At 40.0% G+C, this 14568-nt stretch overlaps 1 protein-coding gene across 2 annotated transcripts in view; it reads right to left on the bottom strand.

Annotated features, from left to right (window-relative positions):
• LOC142565892 (receptor expression-enhancing protein 1-like) overlaps positions 1-14568 on the bottom strand; it is a 45405-nt gene that overhangs the window by 9977 nt on the left and 20860 nt on the right. For both annotated transcript variants that reach the window (XM_075676472.1, XM_075676473.1), the window contains exons 6-7: positions 2163-2247; positions 1580-1691 (exon numbers count right to left, since the gene is read on the bottom strand). In XM_075676472.1, the coding sequence (XP_075532587.1) occupies positions 1580-1691; positions 2163-2247 (197 nt within the window). The remainder of the gene's footprint in view (positions 1-1579; positions 1692-2162; positions 2248-14568) is intronic.

The raw sequence follows: 14568 nt of genomic DNA, 5'->3' as shown, positions 1-14568 counted from the left end.
CAGAGTTATAACAAAAATGAGTGATGTTGATGTACAACACCGCTACATTCAAGAAAAACATAATGCAGGACTGATGAAACTGGCAATGGAGGAACACTGGAAACAGGTATGTCATAATAACTTTAGTCACATGTTGTAAATAGAAATCAGTGAGCATGTACACACCTGTGTGACAAGCTACCTTGTTAACATCATTTTTTATTGGCCAGTTCATAAATGGTAAATCTATGGAAGCAACAAGCCTCTGACTAGCCGAAGCATAAAATATCAAATGAAAAATCTGAGCATTACATCTTTCACAGTACAAGCCTACAACTTCTTACAGCATACTCACAATTCTGAAGAAACTTCTTATTTATAATGTTTCATCATAGGTAAAATCCATTACTGCAGGTGTGCCACAAGGTGGCATTGTAGGGCCTCTCTTATTTAATATTCGTGTTTATGACTTCCTGCATACTGAAGATGCTAGGTTTATTATTTATGCAGATGATGCCAGTATATTTTTTGCAGTGCCAACCACTAAGGAGTTGACGATTAAAACTAATAAAATGCCCTAGAAGCTATTTTCATGCAGTGCAAATTCTGCCCTGCAAGTACCTACCATCAAAATTGAGATTCTTTTGTTAATGCAAGTTTTATCACTAAATATAAGAAATTAATTTCCATACAGGTTGATTCCTAACATTTGTTACACTGGAAGCCAAATAACATTAATTATAAAGAGTGCAGCCCAGCATTGGTATGTTCTAGTTAGTAAATTATTATTTGCATATGAAGAATTTCAACCACACATGCATATTCAAGCATTGCCTACACACTAACTTTAGGCACCTCAACCTTTCTCTATTGAGCACTTTTTGCAATTATACATGACCAAAATAAGGCAATAAATTTCCATGGTTAAAAAAAAAACGCATAACTTCTCATAAATTTTCAAAATGGTGTATTTCAAAGAAAAAGGCCTTGAAAGAATATTTCGAAAACTGAAATGCTTTTGGAAGCCTGACTGCATAGCTACAAGGCGGAAGCAGCATGACAAGCTGCTCGCTACGAATGGAATACGTTGCACCTTCGAGGGTCTGAGAACTGGAACGCTGTTAATATTTGCAAATAGTAGACATCAACATTTACTGCAAAGCTAAGTTATTGACTGCACTTTCTAGTCATTGAAACGTCTTACTTTTCAATTTTTGTTATTTCGAATAAGTTCCCATAAAATTCGCCTCATATTAAATGCATCCCCAACTTTGCTTCCATTTTTCAGAAAAATTAGTGCTCATTATGCAAGTAAATTTACACAGAAAAACTTTTAGGAAAGCTCTCCTCACTTAAATCATATCCATAGTCACAACAATTATTTCAGGGACACTTTGCAACAATGCATACTTTGTGGCTAGGACTAAATAAGAAAAAAAAAAACAAGTATTTATCAAGAAGCGCTATGAAGGTATTAATGAAAGTTTTCATTTTGTCAATTTCCATTCACAGACTACAATGAGTATGGCTCAGGAAATATACCCTTATGCGCTATACTGTGCATTGACGTAACATGCAGTCGTGATAATGATGTGCTTACAAATTGTTGTCAATGTCCAGGCTGTCACCAGTTCCCACAAGTGGTGCAAGTCGTTGGCAAGGGGCCGGCAACTGTGGCAGGTGTTCTAAATCACTGTCCATGTCCATCCAAGCTGCAGAATTGTAGTGAAACATTACTATGACAATATGGAATGCATTAAAAAGGCCAATAGTCAGTGAAATGAAGAAGAGCACAACTGAGAGGAATTCTAGTGTTGCAAAACACTAAGTGAAGGAGTGAAGTATGTTTACAAATATATTTTTCATCAAGCACACAGTAAATGTGTGGGCATTATTACACACTGAAAACAATTGCAAAAGTGGCTCAACATTAAGTCTTCTTCCTGTCCACGTGTCACACACACCATTGCAAGCAACCACTATAAAAATAAAAGAATCATTCTAGCATACTAATGTTAAGCAGCTTATCCTCTCTATTGTGCTCTTCTAAGACAAATGAGAGCATTCTGGCATTTTTTTTATTCTAAAAACACTTGAGGGGCAGAATTCGTTTATACCATAACTCTGCAGTGCCAAGAGATGTCACAGATCTCAAGTGCAACCAAAGTGCTACCAATACCTACCAATCGCATTGCCATCTGGCCTGTCCTCTCTGCCCTTGATAGCTGCTACCTCATGACTCCTGTGCGCTGCAATCGCTTCCTGTGCCTGGAATTAGGAAGGCAAAATGAAAAGTTACAGATGACTGCTGATGAACAGACATTATGAGGCATCCCCCCCCCCCCCCCCAGCAGTTTCTCACCACTCAATTCCAAAAACTGATACTCCAACACTGAGCTCAGACAGGTTGCACTCAAAGTGTGTCTTTAAAATTAAATTAAATTCTAGGGTTTTACATGCCAAAACCATGATTTGCTTATAAGGCATGCTATAGTGAAGGACTCAGGGTTAATTTTGACCACCTGGGGTTCTTCAACGTGCACCCATTGCATGGTACATGGGCATTCTTGCATTTTACCCTCATCAACCCAACAAATCGAAGTGAGTCTATAGGCAATCGTCATTGGTGGCAGATGAAACTGGACCAGCAGTACCCACTTAGTGGGTACTTCCAAGATTCCAAAAACCACTGCTGTTTAAATATGCACATTTCAGAACTTGGAGCATAAAAAGTTTAGTCATCAATCAAGAAAAACATGGTGAGCAACACAACACTCAACACTGCAAGCAGCCATGGTGCTTCATAGAGGTGTGTCCAACATTTTGGTAAAACCTATACATTTTCTCTGCCACAGTGCTAAAAGGCTGCTTGCTGATAGTCACAAGATAAATATAAAGAAAGGCCACCTAATAAATGTGCAATTTAAACAGCTGAACTATAAATTATAGAAAAGAGCCTATGCTTCAATATGTGACTAAAGCGCTTTGTTCAGCTATTTTGTCTAAAAGAAAAACAAAGCATGATGACATATAAGGTCAATAAAGATGTCTTTTCATGTATGTTCACATGGCTGCAGCAGTTTTCTTTGGTTAAGTGTAATGCTGTGCAAATTAACAAATGCCCGAGGGAGTGGGATCACAGCCTGGCTGTGGCAGCCACATTTCTAGGGGTGTGAAAATCAAACGCGCCCGGGTACTGAACGTTAGGTGCACAGTAACATGCACTCCAGGTGGTCAAAATTAATCCGACGTCCCCACTACAGCATACCTCAGAAATATATTGTGGTTGTGGCACATAAATCGCCAGGATTTAATTTAAACAAGTTCGCATAGTTGGTCAGTTTAAGCTGGTCATAGAAATTGTCTCCAACAAAGTCTCCAACAAGAAAAAACCTCGAACGCCCTTGCCGAACACGCCGATAATTGCAGTCACCACGTCGATTTGGAAAATGCTGCTATAATAGCTAAGGAAAAGAATCCGATGACGCGACTCTTCTTAGAATCTTTATTTATTCAAACTACGGACAACAGTATCAACATGACTGATGGAAATCTGCCTGCCAACTACACCCATTCTCTACGTCACATTTTGGCATAAAAACGACTTGTCGCTCTCGCCTGCTTTCAGTGTGATCAAGGAACCCGTACGGGTCCCGAAACGTGTCTGTGTTATTTTCACCTTGACTTGGTCAGTGACTTCAATTTCTTCATCATCATGTTACCTGACCAGACGAACTTTCATTGAACTCTTGAATACAGTAGAAATAAAGCACCCCCCCCCCCGCCCATCTTATTCTAAGAAACAATATTATGTCTACAAGTCAACATAAATCTTAAATGCATAACTCTGCACAAACATACCAAATTGAAAATCTCACACATTTAGGTAAATTGTTAAAAACTAGTTACTCATATTGGAGTTTATGCAAAAGTTTGCGGTAAATATAGCTCTGCTTACAAAGCTACCTAACTAGATTTTATGCACAGAATCAACCACTTTGCTATATAGACATCGACTTTCACAGCAGAAAACACCTTTATCACATCATCTTCACTTGCTTTTAGACTTCCACACGTGCTTGCACATTTTAACATCATCAAACAAAGGCATCCACACTTTCTTTTTGTGCGGGCAAGTAATATTGGAAATAACAATTTATCAACCACAGGCATTAGTGGACAACTCAGAATAGAAAGGGACATTCTGTAAGAAATGCAAAGGGAATGCAGGTCCCCAACAGTACTTGCCTATTATGCTCAGTCACAGTCAGGGAGAATTTTTGCATAATAGGCATGTGAAATTGGACAGCACAAGAAACAACAACGGGTGGCAATTGCTGGTGCTCAAATTAAGTATGTCCATATCAATTAAGTTTTTTTAGATCAGTTGGTCACTCAAGGTGGAATTGGTACACATCACTTGGAGTAGCAGTTCTAACAATAAAAAAACAGTCTGAAATTAAGGCATTTCCAATACACAAGGCATTTATGGCTGTCGTAGATGAGTAGAGCAACTCCTAAATGATGTTTCCTTCAAAGGGGAGCCCATTCTCAAAGGTTGAGCACATGGGTGAAAATGAGATGATAGTAGATTACATGCTATTAATAAGATTCACAAAGTTGAATAGCTTTTCAGCACTTGCATCAAATTTGGGGACGAAATTTCATCAAATGCTCACATGTTTGCAAGCCTTTCATCACAAATATATGCAACAAACAATACCAGCAGCATGCATTCAACAATGTGACAGCTACTAAGACCATCTCATGCCAAGTGAGCCTATCATCGCAGCCATTACATTATAGTACACGGCGGAATATACAATGCAGGACAAGTTTACTGGCATTCAGTGGTGATTTACATCAGGCATAGGTAAACATAAGCAAAGATAGACAAGCTGTGTAGGTTTTGCTGTTACAGTAGATAAAGTTTCCTGTGTGCAATGGCCTTGTTTGTTCCAATTTAGTGCAATTTTGTGTTCCCTTGAGTTTTGTCATACTGATTAAGATTACCACTACTTTCATGCAAGGTAAAGAATAGTAAGAAGGAAGAAGGGACTGGTGATACCACCTGCTTTTACTTGAATTTCTGGCTATAAAGCCTCTATTGGCTAAGGTGGTCCAGGAGATGGGCGAGTTTTTCGCATATGGAGCATTCAGAACTGTTGAAAACTACTTTTGGCCAACTTAAATTGCACTTATTGCTGCACAAGGAGGTTCAGTAGTGACAAGCTCCTCAAAGTGCTACTCTTGCCAGGGCTGGGGCAAGAGGCCAGCCGAACAGAGTTTTGGCAAGGAAAACAGGCTACAGGCTTGTGCAACTTTTCTAGCAGTGCTGGCTTACATAAATTAGCACCATATGTGAAATAAACAGGCTGACAGACTCTCCCACTTCTGAAACACACAAACCTCCTCCTCTTGCCATAAAACAAGGCCATTCAACAAATGTATTGCAGTGCATTGAAGACAGCAGTGCAGGTGTGTGGAATACTGGAATGTGAAGCCTTGCAAGACCAAAAAGAGCAACTTATTGCCCATCTGGAAAGAGCTATCAGGCTATGAAGGAAGCCCATGAGGGTTCCTCAGTAAGCATTGCAGTGAGGGCAGAACACAAATCTCCATTTTCATGGGGGGTGCACAAGCACACTCCATGACTTAGCACTACATGATGGAAGGAAGGGGGGTGATGGGGGCAATAGTAAATAGAGCAGTTCAGCTCCCCTCTCGCCCCCCCCCCCCCCCCCCTTTAAAGCTGCCCATGGCACAACAGTATGACAGAATGCCACAAACACCACTACCAATAGCAAAAATTAGCTTTGCGCTATTGGGGAAATTTGATTTTGCACATGACAGCAGCAAAGACAGATGAATGAGAGAATATAAGCAAAGTTCCTTGAAACAGGTAGGCTTAAAAATCTAACAGGATGGTAGATAACAATTTCATTGGCTAAATGTTATGAAGATGATTGCTCATGCCATAATCATACTAAGGATCGAGGTATACCCTAGTGCCCTTTGGATGCACTGGCCAGGCAATTCAAACATTTTCAGCTATAATTGATTCTGCTTTTGCTGTTTATTCAAACCACATTCACATAAAGCACCTGGCATGAAGCCAATGAAATTGAACTTTACATTAAAGAACTAAAATAGTCTACATGCCATAAACCACAAGTGACTGCTTCCTTTGGTTGCGAATCCTAGCAGGAACACAGGATTCATATTCGGCAAGACAATGGAAATAGGAAAAATAGGGGTTATCCTCTTTCCTTTTTTTCCCTCCTCATGTGTACTGTTCTGATCAAAGATGAACCGCATTGTTAATTTAAAGAAGTACTGACACATATTTTCAAAGTTGTAGAAACTCCACAACATGCTTCTCACATGTAAAAGGATGACACATAGCAAGTATGAAGGTTGGGAAAAAAGATATTTTAATTTGATAATAATGTTGCTCTCAGTACTCCCGACTTCGTGCCATCAACATTTCATTTCATTTTATTACCTTAAAGACCCACGAGGGGTATTACATAAGGGGTGGGTACATATATTTTGGTGAGCGAGTGTTAACACAACGAAACATGACTGGTAACATTATTGGCACCAGTCATGTTTCGTTGTGTTAACACAAACATCATCATAATGTAAAGACATAGACCAAAAATTTGCTGGCATTGCATAGCAATGAGGCTGGTATGAAGACGGGGCCCAAGAAGAAATAAGGGTGCTGTATATGTTCCTTATGGCTGCACTCGCACGTAAAAGCTGCAGATATTGCAGATCATGACATCATCATGCATCCACCTCGTGGGTACTACAACTGGTTTGTAAAAACAAGTATTAGAGTAGATTATTTAGCATGCTCCAACGCTTCCCAGTATTCTTGCTAGGGCTTAGCATTTTGATCTTACAACAGGGAAAAAAAAAAGTCATAAATGCCATCTCAGTACTCCTTTATTACTCAGATTCTGATTGACTGGTGAATTTGAACTTGAAATTGAATTTGTTGGTACACAAAGAAAAAGAAAAGAAATGTGAAGGTTGGAGGCCAGAAGATCATGAATAGCCGAAATGGGAACTACTATAGTACTAACATGTAAATTGAAGACTTACTGGGTAACTCAAGCAATTTATTTAGGTGTGTGGATCCGCTCACGTTCTTCTGGCACTTATGTCATGTACACCCAACATCACAAATGAGAGTTCTGTAGTTTTCCTGACAATGCATTTTAATTATCTGCATACAAACTCACAATCTGTGAGCTCAAAAAGATTTTTTCTATTGGCCACTGTGCTTCACATGACGTCAGCAAGGGCGTAGCAGTGCTGCTGCTGCTGCTGCTACTTTGCGTGGCTCTCCAGTGGGTGCAAAACTCTGACTGACACGAACTATGTTTAACTTATCTGCTGACAATGATTTTTTTAAGTAATGTGAACTTATCAAAGCATTCTTTTCTATAGCAAAGAGTGTCATGTGGTTTGAGAACATTTATAATTTGCAGTAGTTGAATATGACATCCATACAATGTGTCTGCTTTAACGTTACCAGTGATGCCATATGAGGCAGCTTGCTTAGCTGCTGGAGCCAATTGGGTTTTGATGTGTATTTTGCTTAACATTATCCTGAATCGTCACACAAATTGAACAATGTTACATGTGACAAGAGGCACAGAGAAATATAAAACAGCTACTTCTCTGGCAAGATGACAAAATCACTGGAGTTGGCTTTTAAAATTGTAGGTATTATCCAACCATTTCAAAGTTAAAGCAATGCGAAAAATCATTTCCACTATGGTTGCTCATAATGAAAGCAAATGCAATTAAACACAATATTAGACTGCCGTTAAATAGCACAATCTGTTCCACGAATACAAATTTTGTAGAATTAGGTATAGTTACAGTCAAGCGAATTTCTTTTTCCTACTTTACATGGCTGGACAGATGTGACTAGCATTAAAAGTCACTTAACTGTTAGCTGAAAGAAGATAAACACTTTGGAACTAAACTTTGGGACGTGCATTTTTGCGAAGTCGAATACTTATTTGTTATAAAATAAGCCAGAACTTTCCAAATTTTTGAAAAAAAAAAGAAAAAAAAATTGTTGGTAGAGAAAGGTTTAAATCTACCGTGTTTGTAACATCCGGTACATTCTTGGAAAAGTTGAAAGCATGACACTACATGAAATTGAAGCCAAAATGCTTCCTAACCAAAGTGCTGTGTTCTAGTAAAATTCTTTATCCTAAAAATCACTTCTCGCAATGACTTATGTGCACTTCCTCCATGAGACTTTCTGAGGTTATGTACAGCGACATGGCCGAATAACTGTGTGTGTGTGTGTGTGTGTGTGTGTGTGCAAAGGGGAAGGACAAGACATGTGGCTTCTGATGGAAGGGAATGCTTGCACACATCTGACCATATTTTATAGAGGGCATCAGCGTGATTAACATGGGGCTAAATTATTCATACAACAGGTCATTGACCAATGTCAATTTTGTGTGTTTCTTTACAATGGTCAGTGACATGTACGAATAATGTTTTTACCTGACCAGATGGCATTCTGCTTAACTCCTGATTACATGTGGCTAAATTGTACTGCCTCTGCCATAAAGCTCTGGATGAAGTCTGACATACTAAAGAAAAAAAGAAAGAAAGAAAGAAAACAGAAACCCTACTGGTTTTAATTTGTGCCTCAACAGAGTTTGGTAGCCGTCTTCCTCTGTAGATTTTTCACTTGCTTAGTGGCAGTGACGTGCTTCAGCAAGCCAATGCTCTGGAATCAGAAGCCCTAGCACTGGGCTTTGAATGTGACAATTATCAGAGAGGCTGACACAAGGTTAGTATGTAGAAGCATCGACCAGTTTCATTAGTGGAACATGGTACTATGCAAATAAGTAAAAGCACTAAAACCAACAGCGACGAAGACAGGCCATTGCAAAGTCACGAACACATGGTACAGATGGTGAAAAGAATTTGTAACTGTAGAAGGCATGCCAAGTACAAACATAAATTCAGCGACTTGGACAATACAAATGTCTCGCAATGCCAGACATGGTGTTCACATTCATGCGATGTCATGACACATAGCAAAAATTGCTGAGGTTGTCTAGCAATGGGGTGAGGTATGAAGGTGTTGCTCATAAAAAAATAAACTACAGTGCTGCACACGCGTCATGAGGCTGTGCTTGCTTGCAGCAATCAGACAAACTGAGTGAGCCAGTGCAGTGTCATATTACGTTGCATCCACTTCCTGGGTACCAAAACTATAGAAACAAGAATTGTAGTAAATTGTAAATTATTAAAGGGCCCTTTGCCGGGTCCCATTAAAAATTTTGGTTACACGCTGAAAGCATTAAGGCGCTGTCTAGGAAGTGTTTCACCGAAATCATTCTTTTTCATTGTTTCACAATTAGAGGAGATAGTAGAAATTGAAATGTTGTGTTGCAATGTTGCCAGGAGGCAAACTTCACAACATAAACTGACACCCTCTCCCTTTGCTTTGAGAAATGTGAAAAGTGTCCACACACAAAATTCCTCCTCTGCCTTCTACCATACCATAGTTGTGGGACAGCATCACATTTACACCATGAGCCCCACATGCATGGTGCTTTCAGTGGTAGTATTGCACATTCTGCATTGGATGATTCCCCAAATTCACATGCCATAATCGGTGACATTGCAGGAAACGTGTCTGTGTGACACGAAGGCATGTGTGACCTTGATTCTCCACTCCACTGTCTTGGCGCCCTTTGGCCATATCTGGCCCTTGCACCACTAAACCACACACATTCATTCATTCATTGATTCTCCACATGGAAGCAAGGCCCCCTCTGGAGGAAGGGCATGTGCACTTTCGTTTGAAATTTTAAGTATTTCTGCACCAAGATACCGTTTCATACTTTGCGGACACAATTGCCATTGCAATTGTCTTAGCAAAGTATCTTAGCAGAGGGTGCTAAGAATCTCTGGGTCCGGACAGGCTGCCAACGGAAACTGACCCTGTCAAACTTTAACAGCCAAACTCTGTCGAGTGAGGCTAGCTTAGCAGGACTCTTTAAGGGACTATCAGACATTGTTTGGAATATCATCGGCCTTAGTAAGATTAGAAGAACTGGTGAGGCTTATACATTGCTGAATAACAGCTACGTCCTCTGCTATAGAGGTCTCCCAGATAAGAAGCAATACTAGGTGGGATTCCTAATCCATAAGGACATAGCGGGCAATATCGACGAATTCCACAGCATTAATGAGAGGGTAGCAGTAGTCGTAATCAAACTTAATAAGAGGTATAGATTAAAGATAGCATAAGCCTACGCTCCAACATCCAGTCACGATGATGAGGAAGTAGATAGTTTTATGAAGTTGTTGAATTAGCGATGAGAAAAGTGCAACCTCAGTATACTGTAGTAACGGGTGACTTCAATGCAAAAGTGGGGAAAAGGCAGGCTGGTGAACAAGCAATTGGCAACTACGGCGTCGATTCTAGGAACGCTAGAGGTGAGGTACTGGTAGAATTCGCAGAAAGGAATAAGCTGAGAATAATAACACCTCTTTCAAGAAGCGTAGCAACGTAAAGTGGAACTGGAAAAGCCCTAATGGTGAAACAAGAAATGAAATTGATTTCGTACTTTCTGCCGATCCCAGCATAGTGCACGATATAGAAGTGATCGGTAGCGTAAAGTGCAGTGATCACAGGTTAGTGAGAGCTACGATTCACCCCAATTTGAAGAGAGAAAGAGTAACATAGATATAGTAAAAGAAGCAGAAGAATTCTACACTGACCTGTACAATACTCAGAGGAGCCAGGATACCTCCATTAGAAACAGTAATGAACAGGATACAGAAACTCTTCCTATAACTAGCGATGAGGTCAGAAGGGCTTTGCAAGACATGAAACAAGGAAGAGTGGCAGGAGGAGATGGAATAACAGTCAATTTAATCAAAGCTGGAGGAGACATAATGCTTGAAAAACTGGTGGCTCTTTATACGAAGTGCCCATTTACCGCAAGGGTCCCAGAAAATTGGAAGAATGCAAACATTATACTAATCCACAAAAAGGGAGGTGTTAAAGAATTGAAAAATTATAGGCCCACTAGCTTACTCCCAGTATTATATAAAATATTCAACAAGATAATATCAAATAAAATAATAGCAACCATGGAATTTAGTTAACCAAGGGAACAGACAGGTTTCAGGAAGGGATACTCTACACTGGATCACATGCATGTCATCAATCAGGTAATCGAGAAATCCGCAGAGTACAATCAGCCTCTATATATGGCTTTCATAGATTACGAAAAGGCATTTGATTCAGTAGAGATACCAGCAGTCATAGAGGCATTATGCAATCAAGGAGTAGAGACTGCTTACGTAAATACCCTGGAAAACATCTACAGAGATTCCACAGCTGCCTTAATTCTCCACAAGAAAAGTAGGAAGATATCTATAAAGAAAGGAGTCAGACAAGGAGACACAATTTTTCAAATGCTATTCACTGTGTGCTTGGAAAAAATATTTACGCTATTAAACTGGGAAGGCTTAGGAGTAAAGATTGATGGCGAATACCTCCGCAACCTTCAGTTTGCCAATGACATTGTTCTATTCTGCAATACTGCAGACGAGTTACAACAAATGATTGAGGACCTTAACAGAGAGAGTGTTAGAGTGGGGTTGAAGATTAATATGCAGAAGACAAAGATAGTGATAAATAACCGGACAAGGGAACAAGACTTCAGGATGGCCAGTCAGCCTCTACAGTCTGTGAAGGAGTATGTTTACCTAGGTCAATTAATCACAGGGAACCCTGATCATGATAAGGAAATTTATAGAAGAATAAAAATGGGTTGGATCGCATACGGCAGACATTGTCAGCTCTTGACTGGCAGCTTACCATTATCATTGAAAAGCAAGGTGTATAATCAGTGTATTTTACCGGCGCTGACATATGGGGCCGAGACTTGGAGACTGACAAAGAAGCTTGAGAACAAGTTAAGGACCTCACAAAGAGCGACAGAATGAAGAATGCTAGGCATAACTTTGAAAGACAAAAAGAGAGTGGTTTGGATCATGGAGCAAACGGGTATAGACGATACTCTAATTGACAGTAAGAGAAAAAAATGGCGCTGGGCAGGTCATGTAATGTGCAGGTCAGATAACCATTGGACCATTAGGGTTACAGAATGGGTACCAAGAGAAGGGAAGCGCAGTAGAGGAAGGCAGAAGACTAGGTGGTGCGATGAAATTGGGAAATTCACGGGTGCTAGTTGGAATCGGTTGGCGTAGGAAAGGGGTAATCAGAGATTGCAGGAAGAGGCCTTCGACCTGCAGTGGACACAAAATAGGCTGATCATGATGATGATGACTTTGCACACAATTGCCATTGCATCATTCACATTGCCGGACTTGTCTGTTTGCAATGCCCAAACCTGGTGGGTTAAGGGAACTTGGGTGCTTGCCAGCACTTTTTCTAAGGTTTGGGGGTTTGGACCTTCATTTAACATAAAAAAAAATTACAACTTTAAAAGGTCCTGTCAGTACTCCTTTAAAGGTACATCTCAACGCCCCTTGGCAATTGTTCTTTATGGACAATTAAAAGATGTTCTGCTTTATGGACTGTAAAGGTCTTCTGTTTATAACAGTGGTGTTTCTCCAGTGGGTGCTATAATACATACCACTGAAAACCTATACCACCTGCTATTACCTTAAAATTTCATCACGAAAATAGTAGTAGCAATTTGTTGCAAAAAGGACAATAAGGACAAAAGGAGGTAGGAAATGAAGGTCTGCGGGCACCGTAAACATCCAACTTCTCAGTGGATACCTGGACTGTCTTGCAGATGTAAGAATGATATACTACCAAGAGTAAAGACAAAAGGGCATGGAATGTTGCAATTAAGATAGGCATAAGGAAAACAGGAAAGAGTGAAGAGAGGATATACCTATAAACAAACAGATTTATAAATTGAAATGTCCAGGAAGCTTATTAATAAAAGATATTCACTAAATAAATTTACTTCTGGAAATATGTTCCAACTAGACACTCCAAATGCCCGTTACTATTGTGTGCTTATTTTTGTCACTTGTGTAGCTTGTGTATGTGTATACAGTGTATGAGTGGGTCATTTTATGTGTCACCCTTGTCACCTGGAGTAGCATGACAGGCATATGACTGGGCAAGCATCTACAACACCTCTTATAGAATATCTCTCTCTTGCATGTCAGTTAGCAATTCCTATGAATACTTTCTTTCACTCATGTAAAAACATAAACAGATAAAGATATTCAAGTGAATTAAAGAGAAAAATTGACATCCACCTGTAGCACAAAGTTACAAAGGAAATCCATACAGGTTTCTCAGAAAGGAAAGCCTCGCAGTTGAAGAAGAATTTGCCCTGGTCTGGGGCTCGAACTCGGAACCAACGCCTTTATGGGGCGGTCGCTTTACCATCTGAGCTAACCAGGAGGCTAGCTGATCATAGAGCAGGTGCTAATTAATCGAAAACTCGAGGCACTCGGATACTGAATATGGCAAATCAGTTCTGCAGAAGCCCGCAAGGTGGAGGAAAGTACATGAAAGGGAAAAATTGGCTTCTACCAGAATTGTAGCACGAAGCTACAAAGGAAACCCATACGGGACATGTGCCCTGCATGCCCTTGTCAACTCTCCATTTAAATGGCTATTTGTTATACTTAAGCAATGAGTCAACCAGGCAGACACTGTTAGATTCAAGTGTGGCTCTCAGATTGCACGATACCAGGGTCCATTCCCACTCATGTGTTTGCAGACCACCCTGTGAGCAACGTGTTCAGTGTAAACTGTGGGACCGTGAATAACTGAGATATTAGGGAGCCTTCACACACACGCCACCTATGCACTAAAAAATAAATAAAGAATATAAATAAAATAAATAAATAAATAAAAGCATGGACGTGTGTATGAAAGCCCCTAACAGCGATGAGTCTTGTGTGCCACTACTGCGAAGACCTTTCCACAAAGACAATGAAGTGTGGGTGTGCCATGTGGTATTGTTAAATCAAAATTGTAATGAAAAAATTTGCTGAAATAAGGGTTGAGTTTAGATTTGTTTTGGTCTACAAGAAAACAAACCTGGCAGCACAGATATGTTATTCACACTTTCTTGGGGAATGCAAATTCAACAGGGAGGCCTTTCAAATTCTTGAAGAAGCGTGACGATCTGCTCTTACACATAATGAATGGCCAGAGTTTGCACGAGCTATCTAAACTTGCAGCAAGCGACCTTGAACACGCACCTTGCTCATTTTTTTTTTTCCATGGCATGTGCTCCCCTTCAGGTGCAATGGCATTGTCTTGTTGGCAGCATCTGCCAGAACAGTGCCATTTCGTTCCCATTGAATATTTCTGATGACGTGAGAAGGGACTGTGGCCTTGTTAGGAGAAGTGAACTTGCAGGGACACAACACTTAATATATTGAATATGCGGGTGAATAGAAGTTCGATACACACATAGAACAATGCTAACTTTTGAATGAAATTTCCCAGGAATTTTTAAGACTGTTCAATATAGACGATATGATATGTCTGGGTTCTATTTATCTGGGTGAGACTGCATG

This window comes from Dermacentor variabilis, unplaced genomic scaffold (assembly GCF_050947875.1).
Source record: "Dermacentor variabilis isolate Ectoservices unplaced genomic scaffold, ASM5094787v1 scaffold_12, whole genome shotgun sequence".
Lineage (NCBI taxonomy): Eukaryota > Metazoa > Arthropoda > Arachnida > Ixodida > Ixodidae > Dermacentor > Dermacentor variabilis.
Note: the sequence above shows the minus strand (reverse complement) of the source record. Positions and strands in the feature narration are given on the sequence as shown.